The sequence below is a fragment of the Bos grunniens genome, chromosome 7, assembly GCF_055505025.1.
Source record: "Bos grunniens cultivar Pamir isolate PY7600 chromosome 7, Bosgru_T2T1.0, whole genome shotgun sequence".
Taxonomy (NCBI): Eukaryota; Metazoa; Chordata; class Mammalia; order Artiodactyla; family Bovidae; genus Bos; species Bos grunniens.
In genome coordinates, this window is record NC_141171.1 from 110,555,602 (window position 1) to 110,580,093 (window position 24,492).

At 45.9% G+C, this 24,492-nt stretch overlaps 1 protein-coding gene across 3 annotated transcripts in view; it reads left to right on the forward strand.

The window, feature by feature from the left end:
• CAMK4 (calcium/calmodulin dependent protein kinase IV) overlaps nt 1–24,492 on the forward strand; it is a 261,315-nt gene that overhangs the window by 233,912 nt on the left and 2,911 nt on the right. For all 3 annotated transcript variants that reach the window (XM_086413409.1, XM_086413411.1, XM_086413410.1), the window contains 2 exons: nt 14,059–14,134; nt 18,885–19,011. In XM_086413409.1, the coding sequence (XP_086269535.1) occupies nt 14,059–14,134; nt 18,885–19,011 (203 nt within the window). The remainder of the gene's footprint in view (nt 1–14,058; nt 14,135–18,884; nt 19,012–24,492) is intronic.

Below are 24,492 nucleotides of genomic sequence, written 5' to 3' on the forward strand. Positions count from 1 at the left end.
TAAGATTTTCTATTTCTTCTTGGTTCAGTTTTGGAAAGTTGTACTTTTCTAAGAATTTGTCCATTTCTTCCAAGTTGTCCATTTTATTGGCATAGAATTGCTGATAGCAGTCTCGTATGATCCTTTGTATTTCTGTGTTGTGCTGTTGTGATATTTCCATTTTCATTTTTAATTTTATTGATTTGATTTTTTTCCCTTTGTTTCTTGATGAGTCTGGCTAATGGTTTGCCAATTTTATTTATCCTCTCAAAGAAGCAACTTTTGGCTTTGTTGATTTTTGCTATGGTCTCTTTTGTTTCTTTTGCATTTATTTCTGCCTGAATTTTTAAGATTTCTTTCCTTCTACTAACCTTGGGGTTCTTCATTTCTTCCTTTTCTAGTTGCTTTAGGTGTAGAGTTAGGTTATTTGACTTTTTTCTTGTTTCATGAGGTATGCCTGTATTGCTATGAACCTTGCTTTTACCGTGTCCCACAGGTTTGGGGTTGTTGTGTATTCATTTTCATTCATTTCTATGCATATTTTGATTTCTTTTTTTATTTCTTCTGTGATTTGTTGGTTATTCAGCAGCATGTTGTTCAGCCTCCGTATGTTAGAATTTTTAATAGTTTTCTCCTGTAATTGAGATCTCATCTTACTGCATTGTGGTCAGAAAAGATGCTTGGAATGATTTAATTTTTTTTTTTTAATTTACCAAGGCTAGATTTATGGCCCAGGATGTGATCTATCCTGGAGAAGGTTCCATGTGCGGTTGAGAAAAAGGTGAAATTCATTGTTTTGGGGTGAAATGTCCTATAGATATCAATTAGGTCTAACTGGTCTATTGTATCATTTAAAGTTTATGTCTCCTTGTTAGTTTTCTGTTTAGTTGATCTATCCATAGGTGTGAGTGGGGTATTAAAGTCTCCCACTATTATTGTGTTATTGTTAATTTCCCTTTCATGCTTGTTAGCATTTGTCTTACATATTCCAGTGCTCCTACGTTGGGTGCATATATATTTATAATTGTTATATCTTCCTCTTGGATTGATCCTTTGATCATTATGTAGTGTCCTTCTTTGTCTCTTTTCACAGCCTTTGTTTTAAAGTCTATTTTATCTGATATGAGTATTGCTACTCCTGCTTTCTTTTGGTCTCTATTTGCGTGGAATATCCATTTCCAGCCCTTCACTTTCAGTCTGTATGTGTCCCTTGTTTTGAGGTGGGTCTCTTGTAGACAACATATATAGGGGTCTTGTTTTTGTATCCATTCAGCCAGTCTTTGTCTTTTGGTTGGGGCATTCAACCCGTTTACATTTAAGGTAATTATTGATAAGTATGATCCCATTGCCATATATTTTATTGTTTTGGGTTCGAGTTTATACACCCTTTTTGTGTTTCCTGTCTAGAGAAGATCCTTTAGCATTTGTTGGAGAGCTGGTTTGGTGGTGCTGAATTCTCTCAGCTTTTGCTTGTTTGTAAAGTTTTTGATTTCACTTTCATATTTGAATGAGATCCTTGCTGGGTACAGTAATCTGGGCTGTAGGTTATTTTCTTTCATCACTTTAAGTATGTCCTGCCATTCCTCCTGGCCTGAAGAGTTTACATTGAAAGATCAGATGTTATCCTTATGGGAATCCCCTTGTGTGTTATTTGTCGTTTTTCCCTTGCTGCTTTTCATATTTGGTCTTTGTGTTTGATCTTTGTTAATTTCATTAATATATGTCTTGGGATATTTCACCTTGGGTTTATCCTGTTTGGGACTCTCTGGGTTTCTTGGACTTGGATGATTATTTCCTTCCCCATTTTAGGGACGTTTTGAACTATTATCTCCTCAAGTATTTTCTCATGGTCTTTCTTTTTGTCTTCTTCTTCTGGGACTCCTATGATTTGAGTGCTGGGGCATTTAACATTGTCCCAGAGGTCTCTGAGATTGTCCTCATTTCTTTTAATTCGTTTTTCTTTTTTCCTCTCTGTTTCATTTATTTCTACCATTCTATCTTCTACGTCACTTATCCTATCTTCTGCCTCTATTATTCTACTGTTGGTTCCCTCCAGAGTGTTTTTGATCTCATTTATTGCATTATTCATTATATATTGACTCTTTTTTATTTCTTCTAGGTCCTTCTTAAACCTTTCTTGCATCTTCTCAATCCTTGTCTCCAGGCTATTTATCTGTGATTCCATTTTGTTTTCAAGCTTTTGGATCATTTTCACTATCATTATTTGGAATTCTTTATCAGGTAGATTCCCTATCTCTTCCTCTTTTGTTTGGTTTGGTGGGCCTTTATCCTGTTTCTTTACCTGCTGGGTATTACTCTGTCTCTTCATCTTGTTTATATTGCTGTGTTTGGGGTGGCCTTTCCATATTCTGGCAGTTTGTGGAGTTCTCTTTATTGTGGAGTTTCCTCGCTGTGGGTGGGATTGTATCAGTGGCTTGTCAAGGTTTCCAGGTTAGGGAAGCTTGTGTCAGTATTCTGATGGGTGGAGCTGGATTTCTTCTCTCTGGAGTGCAATGAAGTGTCCAGTAATGAGTTTGAGATGACAGTGGGTTTGGAGTGACTTTGGGCAGCCTGTATATTGAAGCTCAGGGCTATGTTCCTGTGTTGCTGGAGAATTTGCATGGTATATCTTGCTCTGGAACTTGTTGGCCCTTGGGTAGTGCTTGGTTTCAGTGTAGGTATGGTGGCATTGGTGAGCTCCTGTCAATTAATGTTCCCTGGAGTCAGAAGTTCTCTGGTATTCTCAGAATTTGGACTTAAGCCTCCTGCTTCCAGTTTTCAGTCTTATTTTTACAGTAGCCTCAAGACTTCTCCATCTATACTGCACTGTTTATAAAACATCTAGGTTAAAGATGAAAAGTTTCTCCACAGTGAGGGACACCTGGAGAGGTTCACAGAGTTACATGGAGAAGAGAAGAGGGAGGAAGGAGTTAGAGGTGACCCGAATGAGATGAGGTGGAATAAAAAGAGGAGAGAGCAAGCTAGCCTGTAATCACTTCCTTATGTGCGCTCCACAGTCTGGGCCACTCAGAGATGTTCATGGAGTTATACAGAGAAGAGAAGAGGGAGGAAGGAGACAGAGGTGGCCAGGAGGATAAAAGGGGGGAATGAAAAGGAGAGAGACAGATCCAGCCAGTAATCAGTTCCCTAAGTGTTCTCCACCGTCCGGAACACAGAAAGAGATTCACAGAGTTGGGTAGAGAAGAGAAGGGGGAGGGCGGAGATAGAGGTGACCTGGTGGAGACAAAGGAGAGTCCAAAGGGCGAGAGAGCAGTCAAGCCCGTAATCTCGCTCCCAAGTAAAAATGGGTACTGAAGATTGGGTTCTTAAAAGTACAAAATTGACAACAAATACCAAAAAGCAAAGATTAAAAATCTAGAGTCGAGGTTGGATTTTCAAAAATACAATATTAAAGAAAAAAAGTCACAAAAATTATAAAAAATATATATATATATGAAGTTTGCTTTAAAAAATAGGGTCTCTCTTTTTTTTTTGCAAAGTAATAGTAGGTTATAAAAATGAAAATTAAAGGAGTAATAGAGGACTTAAAAATAAAAAAAATTAAAGAATGATAGTAAAAATAGTAAAAAATATATCTAGGACTTTCTCTTGTGTTGTTGTGGGCAGTGTGGGGTCAGTTAATTTTTGGATAGTTCCTTGATCCAGCTTATATTTCTCAAGATCTATAGGCCCTGTCCTATGTGCTACTGCTAAGTCGCTTCAGTCGTGTCCAACTCTGTGCAACCCCATAGACGGCAGCCCACCAGGCTCCCCCATCCCTGGGATTCTCCAGGCAAGAACACTGGAGTGGGTTGCCATTTCCTTCTCCAATGCATGAAACTGAAAAGTGAAAGTGAAGTTGCTCAGTCGTGTCTGACTACTAGTGACCCCATGGACTGCAGCCTACCAGGCTCCTCCATCCATGGGATTTTCCAGGCAAGAGTACTGGAGTGGGGTGCCATTGCCTTCTCCGCCATCCTATGTAGTCGGTACTAACTACAGGGTTTTAATCTATTACACCTGTCACTTCCAAGGCGGTTCCCTCTGTTTTAGCTTCTTCTGTTTGCTGGACTCTTCAGTGTCTAATTTCCGCCCTGACACAAGGGGGCGGTGGTGGACACTTTTTTAGGCTCACTGGTTCAGTCGTGCTGTGGGGAGGGAGGGACGCTGCAAACAAATAACACTGGCATGTGCTCACAGTGTCTCGGCCACACTGAGTTTGCCCTCGCTCACGACATGTGTGCGCTTTCCCTGGCTACACTGCTTACGCTCTAGGTTGCTCTGCCGGGGACTGTCTGAGGCCGGCCCTGGGTTGTATGCACTTCCCAGGTCTAAGCCGCTCAGGTTAAGGTACTTGGGTAGTCCTCAGAGGCACAGACTCGGTTGGGCCTGCGTTTTGTGCTCTTCCCAGGTCCGAGCAGCTCAGGTGACCAGGTGTTTGGCGAGCATGGTTGCTGCGACTTATCGCCTCCCCTGTCCCTGCCACTCGGTTCTCTGGGTGTACAGCCGGTGCACCTTCTTAGGCGGATGTTGACTGTCCAGAATCCCAAGAAGTCTTGGTTAGCAATGAAGCCTGCTTGCAGTTTGGTAGATAATGCCTCTCTGGGGCTGCGATTGCCCCCTTCCGGCTCTGGCTGCCCTCGCTGGCCTGTCACCGGAGTGGGATAGGCCGGTCTGCAGCCAGCTAGCTCTGCTCAGTCCTTTGTTCTATGAGCGGGCCTGATGGTGTGTTAGGTTAGGGCTTTTTATGTAGCTCTAGTCAATCCTTTGTTCTGTGAGCAGGGCTGGCAGTGTGTTAGGTTAGGACTTTTCGTGTGGTAGCTATCCCACAGTCTGGTTTGCTAGCCCAAGTTAGTTCCCTCAGATTGCCCTCGGGGCATTCAGGCTGGTCCTTACTCTAAGCAATGCAGCCCGCGTCTCCCTGCCCAGCCCCCACTTGCTAGTGGCAGATGCAGGCATGTTACCGTTGGGCATGTGATCTGTGGGTTTTAATTATTTATTTATTTTTCCTCCCGGTTATGTTGCCCTCTGTGGTTCCAAGGCTCACCACAGACTTGCCAGTGAGAGTGTTTCCTGGTGTTTGGAAACTTTCTTTTTAAGACTCCCTTCCGGAGACAGAGCTCCGTCCCTACCTCTTTTGTCTCTTTATCTTTTATATTTTTTCCTACCTCCTTTCAAAGACAATGGGCTGCTTTTCTGGCTGCCTGATGTCCTCTGCCGGCATTCAGAGTTGTTTTGTGGAATTTACTTGGCATTCAAATGTTCTTTTGATGAATTTGTGGGGGAGAAAGTGGTCTCCCTGACCGCCATCTTCCAAACTTACAAAATAGTTTCATGTCTTTGTTCATTTCTAGAAGATTAAATTGCTACGGTGAAATAATTAGAGTATCCAATTACCTTGGTATTCTAATCATGTAGGGAATTATATCACCTGAGAACTAATTAAATACCCACAATGATGACTTTCTTTTTCAATGAACTTTAAAAAAATTAAAAACACTGTAAAAAATAAGTATGAAGTACAACGTCACGTGCACTGCCTGGAAGTCTCCCTGACTGGCTGTTGTGTGCCAGATGGTCCCCAGGCTCGTGGACAGTGAGATCGGGGCAGGAAAGGCTTGAGGGAGGCAAGAACACCCAGCAGGCTGGCCCAAACCCATTGCCCCTTCCTGCACACCCCATCTCCTTTCCCTGAGCCAGCGCAGACTGTCCCAGGCAGGCTTGCAGCGCCTGGTCCAGATGAAGAGGTGCCCAGGAAAGGGAGAATGAAGCTGGCGACGAGCCAGGAGTGGTGAGCAGGGGTGTCGCTGATCTTGGTGTTGACCTTGCAGAGCACAGGGACTCAGAGCTGTTTGGGAAGTTTTAAACTGAGAGGAAAATGAGTCTCTTGGGACTTTGTATCGTCTGATACAGACCTAAAGAAAGGGTGTTTTGTGGAACTTCAGTCTTTTTTCATTTAATTTCACTAAGTTCTTACTATGCACTGGGCACTGTTCTGGGTGCTTGAGATAGAGCAGTGAAAAAACTCCTTAGGGAAGGTAAATTTTAGTGGGAGAAGACAAACAATAAACAGAATACATGTGTAAACTATATAAAAGGAATTTCTGTGGAAGAACCTAGAGTTGGGGAAGAAGACAGGAAGTGCTGCGAGCCTGAGTTAATGTTTAAACAGGGTAAGCCGTGAAGGCTTCATGGGAGAGGAGATCACAGCCTTGGAGGAGGGCAGGGAGAGAGCCCGTGGTATAGACACCCGGGAAAGAACATTCCAGGGACAGGGACTAAGCGCGCCAGCCTGAGGAAGAGAGCGCCGGCCCGCGAGGAGGCGGCTGGCGGGCGTGTGACTGCAGGGGACAGGGGGCCTGAGACCCCAGAGCTGCCCTCCCTGCAGCGGAACGCCTCCCGAGCAGCAGGCGCAGGGCTGCTGGCCGTGGGGTGCTGTGTGACACCCCGGCGGATGTGTCTGAGGTTCAGAAGCCAGGGTGTGGCTGCTGGTACCAGTGTGTAGGTGCTACCTAAAGTCACGAGACTGTCCAGCATCCCTCGAGCAGAAAAAGAAGTGATCCCACTGACACCCAGGCAGCATCGCCTTCAGGAGGCCAGGGAGAAGAGGCGACCTCGTTACCATTCAAACGGTCCAACAGACACTCCGCAGGGCAGAGCTAGGAATGAATAGCTGTGTAAGACACCAGTCTGGGGCTCAGCGCAAAAATCCATGTTTTAACACCTAGAGCTGCCAGCAGCTAAGGGGCTCATACAAGCAGCCACCTCTGTCGCGTGGGAGATGGTCCCAGACCTGCCTGTGCATCCTGCAGGGTCAGCACCAGACAGGGACAGAGGGGAGAGCCCTGCACACGTCCTGGTCACCTGTACAGTATTAAGTGGTATTCCCACAGAATCCCTGTATGCGTTCTGTATTTGTCAACTAAGTTGCCAAACGAGCACTTAACCAAGTATATTTTGACCTGAGATGGCTGATAAAATGGAGTCTAAAGAGATTGTCACCAACGGCACCCCCTCACTTCTCCTGCTCCCTTTAGTTTAGAGACAGTCTTTTTAAAATACATTTATGTAGTTGGAGCACAGTTGCTTTAGTGTTGCTTTGGTTTCTGCCGGCATCAGCGTGCATGGGCTGTGGGTGTGCAGGGTCCCCGCCCACCCCCGGGTTCTCGCCGAGCTGGCATGTGCGCTCCCCGCCGCAGCAGGGCCCCTCCGGCTCTGTTTACCCGGCGGTGTGTATGTTCCCGTGCTCCTGTCTCCTTTCATCCCATCTTCCCCCTCCCCTCTCTGCGTCCGTGGGTCTGGTCTCTGTGTCCGCCTTACAGACAATCTTCTAATGTACTGGAAATCCTTAACTTCTTGGTCTCAGTATCGCAAATCATTCTCCATGCCCTCTTCCTTATAATTGTGAGAGACCACTTCAAGAAAGAACCAGCCGCCCCGCGAATCGCCTGCTGTGAGGATTCGGCTCTGTTATTGCCTATGTGAGGGTGGAGCCACGCGAGGAGAGGGGTCGAGAGCTGACTGAGGCGCGTGGGTAGGAGAGGCGCTTAAAATGCGCCATGTGGGCCCTCAACACCCACAGGATGTTCCATTTTAGAGTGTTTGCTACAGAAAGGATAAGTATAAAATAAACAGTAAACGTTTCAAAAAGAATTATTGCTGATAATTATCAGTGAGGTGTATAGTTCCTTTAGAGAAAAGCACAGTATTTGCCAACATAACATGAGACAGTTTGAACGCTAAATCCATCACTTTATATCTCTATTGTCATATAAAAAAGAGGTTCTTATATAATGTTACTATTAGGATGAGATAATTAATTATATGGTGTATTTATTTATACTCTGCCTTTTCCCACAAAAATGGAAAGATGGCTTTTCAACTGACACTCCTTTGCTATCCCTCAGCCAGCATCCATCACAGCTTTAAAGTGACCAGGAGATTCAGTATGATTAAGATTTGGAACAAATAGTGATTACTCCAAGTCAAGGGAATCACAGAAAAGTGACTTTCATAGAAATGAAACTTTCACAGAGTGATAAAAATAAGTCGTGTTTCTTTTGTCTGCTTCTGAACGCACTAGGTGTTCTAGGATATTTGATTTTCTCTTCAGGGTATCATTTAAAAAACAAAAAAGTGAAGTGAGAAAAATAAACAGGCTCTTTCTTCATCCATTTATAAGATTTATACAAAAAGAAATGTCATATGATTCATGTGGCAAGGAAGACTTCTTTAACAGCTGAAATGAGGAACAGTGAGAGTTGTACTGACTGATGTTTGGAATGTAAAAGAGCCAAGGAAAATAGAACGGATGCGTTAGAACATAAAGGGCCTATCACTTATGTCTCAAAACATCCTTCAGACGTTTTTTCTTGCTCTACACTAGCAAATGGTAAATAACTGAAGTGTCCGAGGTGTTCTCAGCAAGGCGTGTATAGAATGGCAGTGTTCTGAGGTTCACTGCAGTAAACCGGCACGTCTGCTCCTGGCCAGAGGCAGCACCCCCACCCCCAGCCCCAGAAGCCTTTCAGCTGTGTCACAGTCTGATCTGGTCCATACCTTTGTAATAGCATTCAGCATACTGCACTCAGACATTACCTGTCTTCTCTACTGTCAAAGCAAAAACTGCCCTTGACAAAGTTGAAAAGGTTGTTCCTGATTCTTGCCAAATGTATGGGACCCCGTAACAGAGGACCACACACGGTACTGATGCTCAGGAAAGCCTGCCGTGGGCACCGTAGGAGCTGGTAAGCTCTGTGAGCCTGTAGGAGGCGCCCTGGAGGCACCTCCTCGGGGTCCTCCTGGCCAAGCTGGGAAGCAGGAAGGAGCAGAGAAGGTCCAAACAGGCTCTCCCTCCTCCTGCTCAATCCCCAGGGGCAGTGCTTAGAGGAGTTTCTAGGTGCTGAGGGTGCCGTGGATTTCTGTGGCCCAGGAGTCTCTGAATTCAAGATCAGCCTCTGCACTGCGAGCCCCACTGTGTCTGTCCGCTGTACTTCTATAAAGTCAGATTCGGGCTTTAAGGTGAAAATAAATCTTTTCTATTTTTTAACTGAAGTATAATTGATGGACAGTATTGCATAAGTTTCAGGTATACAACATGGTGATTCAAAATTTTTATACATTATACTGCATTTATAGTTATTCGAAAATATTGGCTGTATTTCTTATAGGTTTTGAATGGTTAAAATGAAAATGTAGGAGAGAATTTAAACACAAATGAGCAACAACAACAACAACAAAGCTCTGATGAAGTGGAACCCGCAGTGGCCTTGACCTGCCTGCGGGCGCCCTGGGGCCCCGCCTGGCACGGGGAGCCGCACCGTGCTGACCCCTCCCTTCCCGAGTCCCGGCTCCTCCCTGAGCGGTCTCATTGCCTTTGCTTTCTTCAGGGAGCCCTCTTCTCTGTTTGCTCAGCCACTACCTCTCTCCCTTTGCCGGGTTAGCTTCTCTAGATCTTCCACATGTGTTTAAACTTCACTTTCTGAATACCTTTCTTGATCTTTCTGACCAGGTCAACCCTCTGTTACAGACACTCTCCCTCCAAGCACTTCCGGTTACCAGTCTATGTTTCTTCGTGTGGTTTTCTCTGTGGTAGTGGAGACTTGTTCTCTGTAACGCCCCCTCATTCCCCACCACGACCCACAGCACTTGTCACACGGCATGTGCTTAACAAATGCAGTTCATCATCAGTTGAATGAGTGAGTAAAGAAACCTCTTGATTTCCTGTGCCTGGTTTCCCTTGGATTGGGCTTTCTCAAAAACAGTTAACAGTTTGAAAAAGTCTTCCAATAAAGAATACCATTCTGTGGTTTTAACTCGGTAGGTCGGAAGGGATCATGCTCATCTAGGGCACCAACAAAATGAAGGTTCAGTCAGTTCAGTTCAGTTCAGTCCTCAGTCACATCTGACTCTTTGTGACCATCACCAACTCGCGGAGTTTACCCAAACTCATGTCCATTGAGTTGGTGATGCTATCCAACTGTCTCATCCTCTGTCATCCCTTTCTCTTCCTGCCTTCAATCATTCCCAGCATCAGGGACTTTTCAAATGAGGATTCAAATGAGCTCTTCGCATCAGGTGGCCAAAGGATTGGAGTTTCAGCTTCAACATCAGTCCTTCCAGTGGATATTCAGGACTGATTTCCTTTAGGATGGACTGGTTGGATCTCCTTGCAGTCCAAGGGACTCTCAAGAGTCTTCTCCAACACCACAGTTCAAAAGCATCAATTCTTCGGCACTCAGCTTTCTTTATAGTCCAACTCTCACCTCCATACATGACTACTGGAAAAACCATAGCTTTGACTACACAGACCTTTGTTGGCAAAGTGATGTCTCTACTTTTTAATACACTGTGTAGGTTTGTCATAGCTTTTCTTCCAAGGAGCAAATGTCTTTCAATTTCATGGCTGCAATCACCATCTGCAGTGATTTTGGAGCCCCAAAGAAAAAAGGTAGAGTCAGTCATTCAAATTATCCCTCTATTTTTCTCTTAGGACTTTAGGAGAAGGAAAACCTAGCATCAGTCAAATGTCACAGGCTATACCTAATCTTGCTTATTTTAGAACCATTTCAAGTTACAGTGATTTTATTTACTAAAATAAATTCATTCCAATCTTTATATATACCTTCAATCTCTAGACATTACACTGTCAGGTATCCTGGGAGTTCTGTAGCATTTAGTGTTTAGTGAGCAATAACATGAATGATGGTAACTTTAGGAAGTAGCAGAAAACTTGACTCTACTTAGAAGACAGGCAGGAAAATCAATGAATGATTATTAACTATTTCTGAAAAAATTCGAAATCATTTAAAATACATGTTAAAAAAAAAACAACTGTAGTACACCTTGAATGTTTTTATTCCCCTGCCCCTGCATTTTGCTTGTTTATTTGTTTGTTTTGGCAATGAGATAAGAAAATATATGAAGGACTTCCAGGAGTGTCTGTATGAATAGCATTAAAAGGTAGACTGGTTGATACCTTTTCTTGAACTGAATTGGAAGTAGTCAACTATTTCTAACCCTTAAGAAAATCATAAATATGTAGAATTACCCTCCAGGACATGTGATACGTAGGAGACTTGAAACACTGATGTGCCAGAGACTGAAATTTATTCTAGAAAAGCTTTTGGCACTTGGAAAGGGTTCACATAGATTACAAGAATGTATTCTGCTGGCTCTGAAGTTACAGTCCTATTAACTAGTGATCAAAAATATTTAAAGGTTACTGTGTATTAATATCTAATTGTGTCTAGGTATTTAGGTTGATTTTATCCAAATTTTATATTATGATAGTGAATATAATAAATCCATTTTAAAATTTCTTTTTAAGAGAAATTTATTATGGAGGACAAACACATTCTGTATTCCTTTCGTCTCAGTCAACCTCACATGGGAAGTCTAGCTTTTCATCCCACCAGTTTACTCATCTTGCAGCATAATGCCTCACAAGGACATAAGCTGCCTCTGGCAAGTAAGGTTGCACCCAGTGCTGGGAAGGGAGGTCAGATATTGCCACATCGGGTAGAACCAACTAAAACCCTGTAACATGGTTTCAAAAAGGACTTTGTTTTATAGTATTCGCTTCCTTTGGGTCCCTTGACTTGGGAGCTACAAGGATCAAAGTCAGGGAAAGCCCCGGACCTTTAAGACAGCCTGCTGGCCTCCGCAGGTGCCTCCCCACGCGCGGGCTGGGCATGGACCCCCCCGGAGCTGGGGATGGGTGCCCTCGGGCAGCAGGCACAGAGGCTCTACAGGAGGGGTCCTGCAGCAGGTGCACAGGGGGAGCACCCGTCCTCTTTTCTTGCCTGGACTCTCAACAACTCTTCCTTCACTTGGATGACAGCATATGAAACCCAGATGAAACCTGGAAATTAGCTGGTGCAATTCATTTACTAGAGGTAAAAACCAAGACCCAGAAAATATGAGACTCTCAGCATCTCATCAGTTCAGTTCAGTTCCTCAGTCGTGTCCGACCCTTTTCGACCCCATGAATCGCAGCACACCAGGCCTCCCGGTCCATCATCAACTCCCGGAGTTCACTCAGACTCACGTGCATCAAGTCAGTGATGCCATCCAGCCATCTCATCCTCTGTCATCCCCTTCTCCTCCTGCCCCCAATCCCTCCCAGCTTCAGAGTCTTTTCCAATGAATCAGCTCTTCGCATGAGGTGGCCAAAGTACTGGAGTTTCAGCTTTAGCATCAGTCCTTCCAAAGAAATCCCAGGGCTGATCTCCTTCAGAATGGACTGGTTGGATCTCCTTGCAGTCCAAGGGACTCTCAAGAGTCTTCTCCAACACCACAGTTCAAAAGCATCAATTCTTCAGCGCTCAGCCTTCTTCACAGTCCAACTCTCACATCCATACATAACCACAGGAAAAACCATAGCCTTGACTACACGGACCATTGTCGGCAAAGTAATGTCTCTGCTTTTGAATATGCTATCTAGGTTGGACATAACTTTCCTTCCAAGGAGTAAGCGTCTTTTAATTTCATGGCTGCAGTCACCATCTGCAGTGATTTCATGTGTATGTTTAAATGTCAGTATGGAGTTGATGATGCTTCCCTGGTGTGGGACTTGGCCTGGGGAGGATACGTGGCTCTGACTGTGCCACATGTGCGCGCCTTCAGCCCCCGGCCCTTCTGAAAGCTGCAGCCTCACCTCAGCCTCCTCCGCCCGACGCTGAGCAAGGCGTTTGCGAGTGGGAGGTCAGTGCAGAGGCCCCTGGGCCCCAGAGAGACCGTCTGTGGGGTCCAGATGGCTCTGGGGATGCGCACGAGCCTGGCAGAGAGGGTGGTACTGGCTTTGAGTGCGCATTTTTCTTAATTATGTTAATTAAGTCTCGAAAGGAAATTGTTCTAGGAATAGACGCCCGTGGAGCCCAGATCCCGCTCCTCAAAGGGTGCCTCCCGCTGAACTGCCGCGCGGAGCTCGAGGACGCAGGCCCATTCCACAGGCCCTTCACCTCCTGCGTCTTATGTGACAGTTTCTACAGGAGGGAGGGTATCCTGAGAGAAGAAAACAGAGCAGGAAGACGTCAGAGGGAAGACCGCGGTGTCCTCTCTATAACTCGGGGTTCCCTGAGGACAGCTTCCTTCAGAGGCTCCCCTTGGCGTGTCCTCCAGTCCTGACATCCCCAGGCCGCGCGGAGGCGGCTCCGGCTCCCCGGCTCCCCCGCCCCAGGGAAGGCGTGCGGAGCCCAGACCCAGGGCCGCCCTCGGGAACATTCAGCACTCCGCTTCCTCTCCAGGGGGCCCCCCCGCGGACCCCCGCAGCACATCTGTTCAGAATAGAAAAGGGCTGCTCTGGGCCGTAGACCTGCGCCCTGCTTCGGCACAGAGAGCAGAGCTCTCACTTCTCCGTCTTTTCCGTTATTAGTGGGGTCAGCAAACACCACCTCCAGGCCTCAGGGCAAGCCGTTGACCCAGTCAGCCTCTGTTTCACAGCTGGGTCTACGCTGTGGGCCGCTGCGGGGTGGAGAAGACCTGCGTTTCAGGCTGAGCAGCGGCCTGGCTGCGCGCAGGGAAGCCCTCTCTCCGCCCTTAATACCGAGGGACCGCGGACAGCCGCGCTCTGTGGCGCGGATGCTTCTCAGCGCCGAGACCTGGGCTGGCTCTTGTCTGCCCTCCAGCGCTGGACTGTCCAGCCCTCTCGCCGTCCGCCCTGCCCCTGCCCTACACGCAGTCAGAAACACAGGCTCACGGAGACCTCAGGCCTCAGGCGGCCTGACTGTGCCTCTTATCTCTTCCTATGCTGAACTTTGATTTCTTTCTTTTCTGTGTACAAAGCTCCCTTTGTAGTACAGATATAGCTATCTGATCTGAAAAGTATCATGATGTTCTGATGTAGAATATTAAAGTTAGTAAGTTTATTTTTATGTACCCCAAACACAGAGAGACTATAATCTTTTCCACTAAAATTGTCATAAGAATTTGTAGCCTCGTACTTCGGTTTGAGGAGAGAAGATTGGTTCTAAACCTGTTCTGAAGTTTCTGTTGATGAACTCATTTCTTCTCCATTGCTTGTGACTAAAATGTGAACGTTGAATTTAAGCTCTAACACCGTTTTCACTCTTTCTGCAGCACCTGAAATCCTTAGAGGCTGTGCCTACGGACCCGAGGTGGACATGTGGTCTGTGGGGATAATCACCTACATTTTGTAAGTGAATAGAAGCGATCTCTAAGCATACTGTTTCCCTTTGCAATAGTGTCTTCTAGTTACTTATGTGTGCATGCATGCTAAATTGCTCAGGCCTGTCCAACTCTTTTCGACCCCATGGACTGTAGCCCACCAGGCTTCTCTGTCCATGGGATTCTCCAGGCAAGAACACTGGAGTGGGTTGCCATGCCCTCCTCCAGGGGACCTTTCCAACCCGGGAATCGAACCCCTGTCTCTCATGTCTCCTGCTTTGGCAGGCAGTTTCTTTACCACTAGCATCACCTGGGAAGCCCAAGTACTTAGAGTCCTCATAAAAAAAGCAAGATTCCTTTTACCTTTTTGTGGTTCTCTATGATGTGCTAAGAGTAGTTAATGAAAGAATTTTCGGGAAACGAGCATCATGTTTTGTAGTTTTCTTGGGGCAAGAACTTCGGTCTAGGGCTTCGCTGTGTCTCATTGTACTATGCAGTGTATCACAGACTGGGGAACAATTCATTATTTGATGGTAGTAATGAGCATGAAACCACCTATTAAACTTGCTCTTGTTTTACTTATGTGCAGGTCATCCAAATGATAAGAGTATTATTCCTTTTTAAGGGACAAATGGTTCTTTAACCTCTGAAGCAATCCCAAACCTATATATGTCTTATCAGGAATGTTTTAAAGGCATTTTGGCTATCAGTTTTATTTCCTATATGTGTTAAGTTCTCAAGGACCTTTAGTATAATACCCTGAACTCAGAGAAAACTTCTCTCTGGTAGAAAAAAGGCGGGGGGCTAAATCTTTCACTGTCTGGTATCTCCAGCTCCATTTCTAAGCTCCTGTCTACTAATAAACAATGGGTTTCAGTCTGCCAAAGAGATGATGGAATTGCGGACAAATATGAAGGAAATAGTCCAGAGTGATGGGAGAGTGTCTGGAGAGGAAGGTTTGCCTGTAGAACAGCTGCAAAAGCAAACTGCACTGAGCTCCAAAGCTTAAATCAAAGCAAGTGGACTTGGCTGTCAGTTAGAGGATACTGGACAGAGGAACCTGGCTACAGTCCACGGGATCACAGTCGGACACGACTGAGCAACTTCACTTTCACTTTAGAGGGTACTGCAGAGTTCATTGTTGTGCATGTGCCATGTGCACTCTTGTGTCTGACTCTTTGCGACCCCATGGACTGTAGCCCACCAGGCTCCTCTGTCTGTGGGGTTCTCCAGGCAAGAATACTGGAGTGAGTTGCCCTTTCCTTCTCCAGGGGATCTTCCCAACCCAGGGACCGAACCCACATGTCTTGCGTCTCCTGCACTGACAGGTGGATTCTTTACCTTCCACCTGGGAAGCCCAAGTTAATTGTTGGAACCTGTATTATTCAAATCTGTAAAGAGATTTTGAAGGGTGTGGAAGAAAGTGAATTAGGCAGCTCAGGTTCTGTAACAAAACACAGAGACTGGGTGCTACAGAAACAAAAGTGGAGTCCTGGAGTTCTGGAGGTCAAAGGTGCTAGTAGCTCAGGTCCTGGTGAGAGCGGTCTTCCTGGCTGCAGACAGCTGCCTTCTCCCTGTATCCTCCCAAGGCAGGAAGAGGAAGCACGTTCTGTGGTCCCTCTTCCGTGAGAGCACTGATCACAGCACGAGGTCCCACCCTCGTGGCCTCGTCGAACTCTCTTAACTGCCAGAGCCCTCATCTCCAGATGCCATCATGCAGGGCTCAGGGCCTAACGTCCTGATCGGGGAGAACACAGTGCAGTCCATAGTAGGAAGAGGTTTGGTTTGGTTAATTTAATAGTGATCTTAGAAAGTGCAGTGTCTAGGTAATATGGGCTAGGAAGAGGGTAACCAGGGTAGACTTCCAAGCAAGTTAGCAAACTCTTGAGTTCACCTGGGTTATATGTTGGTCAGTAGCAACCATAAAAAGGTTTAACAAGCACACCATAAAATAGTCATCTGCTATTATGTAATGTCAAAAGATATTTTCAGTGATCACTTCCAGGATGTATTAAAGTTTGAAAAGAATTGAGAGAGCTAGGGAACCATGTTTTTTCTTACGAAAGTGCAAACTTTTAGGTAATTTGTTTTCCATACTTAGTGCTTAATTCATTAGTAATGAATTCATAAGGTCATGTCATAGAATTCCTTCAGCTTACATTTAAGATCACTGTTGTGCTGTGGAAGAAGGTTGTCTCCTGAATTGTGTGGGTGACATATTATGCTTAATGATGTTCATTGAAAAACTGAACTACAAATACTGCTTCATATTTGCCCCTAAAATGTAAACGTGCCCACCCAAGTAGAGTTTCTTACTGAAATGTGATAAAAGGGGTTGAAGAATTAAGGATATGTGATAACAGAGAGATTGAGGCAGGAAATTTAATAACATTTGCCCTGGAAACCTGAAATATGGAATGAATGACACTCCCATGTCACTAACATGGGAACGTGAAGAGAAAAAAATGTGACTATTGGAGAAGCATCTTATTATAACCCTGAAAATAATTTAAAAATCTATCAGGTTTCTTTCCCATAGTTCACTTAAGCCCGTTAGTTGAAAGTTGCTGGCTGAGTAAGTGGTAGCAGCTAACGGTGCCGCTCACAGCTAATATCCTTTAGTTCTGGTCCGACTTCTGTCAGCCCCTGAGACTGGGGACTTGTTATTTAATCTGTAGTCCATTAATGATTGATGAAGTCTACTAGGCAAGGCTCACTGGAACATTTTCTACAGTGGACTGTGCCCTTGGGTTTATGTACCTCCTTTATTATTATTAAAAGTTCTACACAGGTATTTTGTGCTATGACCCTGCTATTTCTAAGGATGACAGTAGCTTGGACATGAAGGCCATTCTGTTGTTTCTCAGAAGAATTCTGCTCCTTCTACCTTCTAAACCTAAGCCCTTTATCCCTACAGACAAAAGCAACTCCTGTGGTTTTCAGGTCAGAATCAGATAACATCGGAGATTCACACTCTCGCCTTCAGCTTTCAGCGCTGCGTCCTGTCCCGTGGCGCCCTGCTCACAGCCCGCCTCGGCTTCGGCCGGCTCCCGGGCCGGCCCCGCAGCGTCGGGCTCTTCACTGTGCCCCGAGCGCTCTCGCCTGCTGCTCCGTGTCTGCGCCTCCCGGCCCCACCCTTCAGGCTAATGACCTAACCTGCTAACCCCGTCTCGGCGCACAGGTTTGCGACGTGTCCAGCATGACAGGAAGGCGTCTGAGTGCCCCACTTGCAGAGCTGTCATTTTTCCCTCTAAATTCCGGAAGACAGAACGTGCGAGTTTCCTCAACTAAGCCTGGACGGTTGGCCGCTTTCCCGGGACTCGCGGGCAGCGGCCCTGTCTGATGCAGGAGGCCGCCGGGCGCGGTGTGACCGTGTGCCCGCCTCCCTAGTCCCTCTGCTGGAGCCCCGTCTCTCTGGGGCCCCGCAGCGGCCGTGTCTGTCTGCCGGAGGCCGAGGCCGGGCTGCAGGCGCGGTGTGGCCGTGTGCCCCCTCCTCTGCTGCAGCCGCGTCTTCCTTGGGGGGCCCCCACTGGATGGTCGTGTCTGATGGAGGAGGCCGCCGGGCGGGGTGTGCCGTGTGCCTTCTTCTGCTGGAGCGGCGTCTCCCCGGGGGCCCCACAGTGCACGGGGTCGGGGGCGGGGGGGGGAGGGGGGAGCGCCCAACCCGGCCTCGGTGCTCCTGAGCCTCGGCTTTACCCGGCTGGCTCTGCAGTATTTGAAAGAAACCAGGACTGTCGAGCAGGATGGTCCCTGAGCCAAAGAGCAGGAGAAACGGCTTACTCTTAAACACCTGCTGCGTCCGCATCCGCTGGACTGTTTCACGCTCTGCAGCAGCCAGGCCAGTTTGATGGAAGGGCATGGGGAAATGTTTCTTACTGTGTTCATTCTTTTTCCTTCATTCTTTGTCACGTGAAACACACGCCCTGGCAAGGACTTTTTTGTTGTTGTTCCCTTTTGGTCTTTAGTGGTTTAGAACCTCCCCCGACCTGTAAGCATTAGAGGTTTGGTGGTCCCACCAGCAGCTCACTTTTCCTGTCTCTCTTTTTCATGTCAAGGGTGGTTCTGTTTCTTTCCTCTCACATTTTTATGTGACCGTGCTGGAAGGTGACAGTGATCGTGGTGAGATGTCTTTGCGATGTTCAGAAGCGAGGCTCATGTGCCTTGCGGCGGTCCTCTGGGCTGCGTTGCCCGCTGCAGTCAGTTCAGAAGGCACTTCCCTCCGGCCGTGTAGGCTCCTGTCTGTGTTCACTCTGAGACCCAAACTGGAGTGGGATGGAAACCCAATACTTTTTTCATCTCTATGGAAGAATTCAGTGAAAAGGACTGAAGAAAAACGGCTAACAACTTTTCTTTGCACCTTTTAACCTTTTTATCCTCAAAATCCTAACTTTTCCATTTTATGATAAATTAGAACTCCAATCTGTCCTCTCAATTCCTGGTAGAAAAAAAACACTTGGAAATAGCACTATAGCATTATGCTTGTAATAGGGTTAGCTATTATAATATTATTATTGCTTTGTATCATAATTATTAATATGATTATAACTTTTTGTAGGAATCTTAAATTGATTTTGTATCTATTTTTACTTCCCTGAAGACATGATTGTATATTTATATAATCATAAATGAATTATAACAAGGCAATTACACACTTAAGCTTAGCAGACATACATTCATCACAGGAAGCTGTTAAAAAGGACAGTATTGAATTTCTGCAAAAAATTGGTGACATACACTGAGGCTTTTAAAGGCATTTTATCTTGTATCTTTTGTCCTAGACTTTGTGGATTTGAACCATTCTATGATGAGAGAGGTGATCAATTCATGTTCAGGAGAATTCTGAATTGTGAATATTACTTTATCTCCCCCTGGTGGGATGAAGTGTCTCTGAATGCCAAGGATCTGGTAAGTGTGACTGAAACAAAAGGAAATAAAATGCCTTACATTCATTTTTTTAACTAATTAATGGGCAGTGCCATTTAAAAAATTAATCCCATTTAGTAGCTTATTTCTTTTTAATTATATAGTATTTTTAAGAAAACAAAATAATTTTCCTTATAGATAATGAAAAAAGATATGTTTGATTCATCTCTGCTGCTGCTGCTGCTGCTAAGTCGCTTCAGTCGTGTCCGACTCTGTGCGACCCCATAGACGGCAGCCCACCAGGCTCCCCCGTCCCTGGGATTCTCCAGGCAAGAACACTGGAGTAGGTTGCCATTTCCTTCTCCAATGCATGAAAGTGAAAAGTGAAAGTGAAGTCGCTCAGTCGTGTCTGACTCTTAGCGACCCCATGGACTGCAGCCCACCAGGCTCCTCCATCCATGGGATTTTCCAGGCAAGAGTACTGGAGTGGGTTGCCATTGCCTTCTCCATCATCTCTAGCTGAATTATCACAAATTACAAATTACTGCTTGTTAATTAATGAGTTTTTATCATCTAGTCAGTGTAATATAGAACCTGTAAGCTATGAAGCTATGAAGACAGCTGTGCTGGGTGACTCCAAACATAATATACACAGATGAATTCTTTTTTAAAATGGCTTGCTGTCACTTAGATTAGTTATACTTTGAATAAAACAACATTATTTCTTCAAATGTTCAAACTTATTAAAATATCCTGATGGTAACACAAGTCCTATCCTGCATGACTACCATACATGAATCACATTGTGCGTTTTGTTGGGTTTTTTGTTTGTTTCACTGACTTCTCACCTCTGGTAATACTGGAGTTTATCTGCATTCAGGACAGGTGGGGCACTGGCCTATCCTCTGGGGCGTTGCCCACTGGTTCTAAAATGAAGATACTGGGGTGCCATTGAAGCTTTTACCATCAATTCTTTTGAGCTGTCGTCCTCAATCTTTTTGGCACCAGGGACCAACCTTATGGAAGACAGTTTTTCCATGGACCGGGGATAGGGAGGACAGTTTCAGGATGATTTAAGCACATCACATTTATTTTGCACTTTATTTCTAATCTAATACTGCTGCTGATAAGATAGGAAGTACCAGTTCACAGCCCGGAGAGTGGGGAGCCCTGTTCTAGAGAGAACCCGCACAGAAATGATGAAAAATTGACTTCTGAATCATAGAAGGTTAGATCTCCAAGGATCTCAGGACTCATTTAATCTTCCTTGAATTTTAAGGATGAGTTTGCTCAAGCGCAGAGAAGTGACGCACAGCTTCCCAGCAGAAAGGCATTGCTCGAAAGGAAGGGTCCAGATTTCCGGACCCCTTCTCCAGGGCTCTTTTTCCACCTTACCATCTGTGTGCTGTGAAAACAGGTTTGCTAAGGTCATGACCTTTCCAGCACTGTCTGAAGAGAGGCAGCGTGTGTGCGATGCGAAGATATCGCCACCGCCCCCTCGCGCCCCCTCTGCTGAGCATCTCCGTGTCCGCCCGTCTGTCTGCTCCACCGAGTAGCCCCGGGCCAAGCCCCCACCTCCCTCCTCCCGGTCCGCGGCCGCGGCCTCTCTCCTGCTCTCCCTGCCTCTTCCTGCGCGTCTGCAGTGCGCGCCCCGCGCGGGACCCGGAGGGCGGCCTCACTGGGGACTGGGGTCCCCTCTGCTCCGCGGCGCGTGGACCCCCGTCCCAGCGGCATGACTCTGGGTGCTCTGTGCTGTCCCTTCATCCTCCCTGCTCCTTCCTCTCCACCACACACACACACACACACATACAGATACACACACAGACACAAAGAGACACACACACACGGACACACACAGACACAGAGACACAGACACACACAGATACAGACACAGACACACACACACAGAGACACACACACACAGACAGACAGACACACACACACAGGGCTGGCCTCGGAGCGCGGACCCCAGTCCCGGCAGCGTGACTCTCCATGTGCCTGCTGCTCCTCCGTCCGCCCTGTGATGCCCCTCCGTCATCCTCCTCCTTCCTCTCCACACACACACGGAGCTCTTTACACGGGTAGCTAATCTTTTTTAGTGTGTTTTAATCGAAGGAAAGCGGCTTCACAGTGTTGTGTGCTCTCTGCCTTGCAGCACACAGATTCGCGTGGGCGCGTGTCCCCTCCCTCGTGAACCACCCCCCCCCCCCGCCCCTCCAGGGGTCACAGGGCAGCACAGGTGACTCGTTTTCGAGCCCTGGCTGCCGTGACTTTGTTGAGGAGACCTGGTCTTCTAGGGGCATGCCGTTCTCCTCACAGTCGGTTCATTTCTTCTGCCGCTTGATCCTCCCCCGGGCCTCATTTTTCACGATAAGCATCATTTCCATATGCTGTGCTCAGAAGTATTCCTTAATGAGGTTCAGGCTCTGGGAGAGGATGAAGCAGGTGGGCCCAGATCTTAGTGCCATGTGGACCTGAAGTGCATGCTCAGTAAATGTTCGTTGAGTGAAACCATCAGTCGGGAAATGGATCAAGGATTCTTAAAAGTCCGACATGCCTGGGTTCAAGTGCCCCGCCCCCACCCCGCACCCCCTTTCTAATAGTTGCAGGTTTGACCTTGTGCTAGCCTGACCTCTCTGTGCTTTGGTTTTCTTCTCTGGATGGTACTGGTACCTGTCTTTAGGTCTTTGGAAGAATTAAGGGATATGATACATACTAAGTAACCATCACCAACCAACTCAATAATAATCCCATTAGTTAGCCCCCTTCTGTTTCATTTTATCTCTGATAAAAGGTTAAATGGACAAGAAGGTTACCTGTGATGTTCCTTCATTCAGCTATACCTCCTGTTGGTTAAAACATTTACATAACTTCAGAACTAAAGGAATCTTTGAGCCCCTAAATGAAACACTTATTAGCAATACCTGCATCTGTTCTCTCATGGTGCTTGGGGAGCTGGTCTGTAAGCGGAGCTGTAGGATAATGGCACATCTTTGGGTCTGAATCCTGACGAGGTCACTGAGTCTGATCTTCAACAACTTTCTTAAAAACTCAGTGCATCAATGTCTCCAAATGTAAAGATGAATGATGACATATATAAATTTTTGATGCTAATTGGCTTTCCATAAATTCTTTGCATTTTCAAGCAGGAGAGAATGGTGATGATAGGGAAGAGGAAACATGATTAGAAAATGAGCATGAAGTATCTAATTGTCAAGGATGTTTTAAGGATTAGGTATCACTTAACTTACATGAAATTATTAGTGTATGTATCCAACAGATGATAGCTCTGACCACCATCAAAGCTGTTACTGCTGTGCATTCTTCTTCTTAATTATTCTTCAGCTCCCTCCACCTCCTCACTGACTTTAAGCCTAAACATCTCAAGATTACCAGTTTCAAATGCAGTCTCTCTACCCCACATACATTTCTTTGCAAATGCTACAAAACAGAAAGTGAAAGGAGAACCAGATATTAATTCTTCATTTGACTAGCTTCCTAATTTTGTTAGCCTGTGTTCAGTTTTTGGATTTTCAGAATTAGAAAAGATCTTATGCCTTAAGTCATCCAAAGTCCTTTATTTTACACACCGGCAGACTGAAACTCAGAAAGCTTGTCTACCATGAAGGCACTGTGGTGTCGTGGCCACAGGACAAATTCTAAGACAAGACAAACCCTAGTATGAGTATGCTGCTGCTGCTGCTAAGTCACTTCGGTCGTGTCTGACTCTGTGCGACCCCATAGACGGCAGCCCACCAGGCTCCCCTGTCCCTAGGATTCTCCAGGCAAGAACACTGGAGTGGGTTGCCATTTCCTTCTCCAGTGTATGAAAGTGAAAGTGAAGTAAGTCACTCAGTCGTGTCAAACTCTTCACAACCCATGGACTACAGCCCACAAGGCTCCTCCATCCATGGGATTTTCCAGGCAAGAGTACTCGAGTGGGGTGCCATCATATAGCCCCCACCAGTTACATGAATCACTAAATCTTTGAGCTTCCTTCCATCCCTAATTCATGAATTGGAACTAAAGTTACTAATTGATAAGAGTATAGATAGGATTACATAAATTTTTAAAAAATGTTGCATGCCTGTAAGAATGTGTTTACAAGGAAATTAGAGTGGAAATTAGGTTGTGTAAGAAGAGGGCCCAGGAGGGTGTCCGTAGTCACTCAGTAGGGGCGGGTGGGTGTCTGAGATCAGACACATGTGGGTCTTTGAGGTCACAGAAGTAGAGACTTTGAACAAGTTAGTATTTAAGCGTGCTTCCTGACTCCAGGTAATCTCTGCCTCATCCCAGGTCACTTCTCTGAGCCCAGGGCTGGGGATTATTTTGGTTGTTGAACTTCCTGGCAATTCATTGTCTGCTCATGCTCACCATTGGGGTAAACCTCCCAGAATGGGCTATGATTCATTTGAATTCAGTCCTTTTAAACAAACCATATCCCCAAACTACTGACACCTTTTCTTTGATTCTAAGTAGGCTTTTACCCCAGCTCCTGGCATTTTCCTTCAAGGGATAAGAGGCTTATGAAGGCTTCCTGATGGAAAGATCAAATTGCCAACATCCGCTGGCTCATCGAAAAAGTAAGACAGTTCCAGAAAAGCATCTATTTCTGCTTTATTGACTATGCCAAAGTCTTTGACTGTGTGGATCACAATAAACTGTGGAAAATTCTGAAAGAGATGGGAATACCAGACCACCTGACCCACCTCTTGAGAAATCTCTATGCAGGTCAGGAAGCAACAGTTAGAACTGGACATGGAACAACAGACTGGTTCCAAATAGGAAAAGGAGTATGTCAAGGCTGTATGTTGTCACCCTACTTATTTAACTTATATGCAGAGTACATCATGAGAAACCCTGGGCTGGATGAAACACAAGCTGGAATCAAGATTGCCAGGAGAAATATCAATAACCTCAGATATGCAGATGACACCACCCTTATGGCAGAAAGTGAAGAGGAACTAAAGAGGCTCTTGATGAAAGTGAAAGAGGAGAGTGAAAAAGTTGGCTTAAAGCTCAGCATTCAGAAAACAAAGATCATGGCATCAGGTCCTACCACTTCATGGCAAATAGATGGGGAAACAGTGGCAGACTTTATTTTGGGGGCCTCCAAAATCACTGCAGATGGTGACTGCAATTAAATGAAATTAAAAGACACTTGCTCCTTGGAAGAAAAGCTATGACCAACCTAGACAGCATATTAAAAAGCAGAGACATTTCTTTGTCAACAAATGTCCATCTAGTCAAGGCTGTGGTTTTCCCAGGAGTCATGTATGGATGTGGAGAAGGCAATGGCACCCCACTCCAGTACTCTTGCCTGGAAAATCCCATGGACGAGGAGCCTGGTAGGCTGCATTCCATGGGGTCGCTGGGAGTCAGACATGACTGAGCGACTTCACTTTCACTTTTCACTTTCATGCATTGGAGAAGGAAATGGCAACCCACTCCAGTGTTCTTGCCTGGAGAATCCCAGGGACGGGGGAGCCTGGTGGGCTGCTGTCTATGGGGTCGCACAGAGTC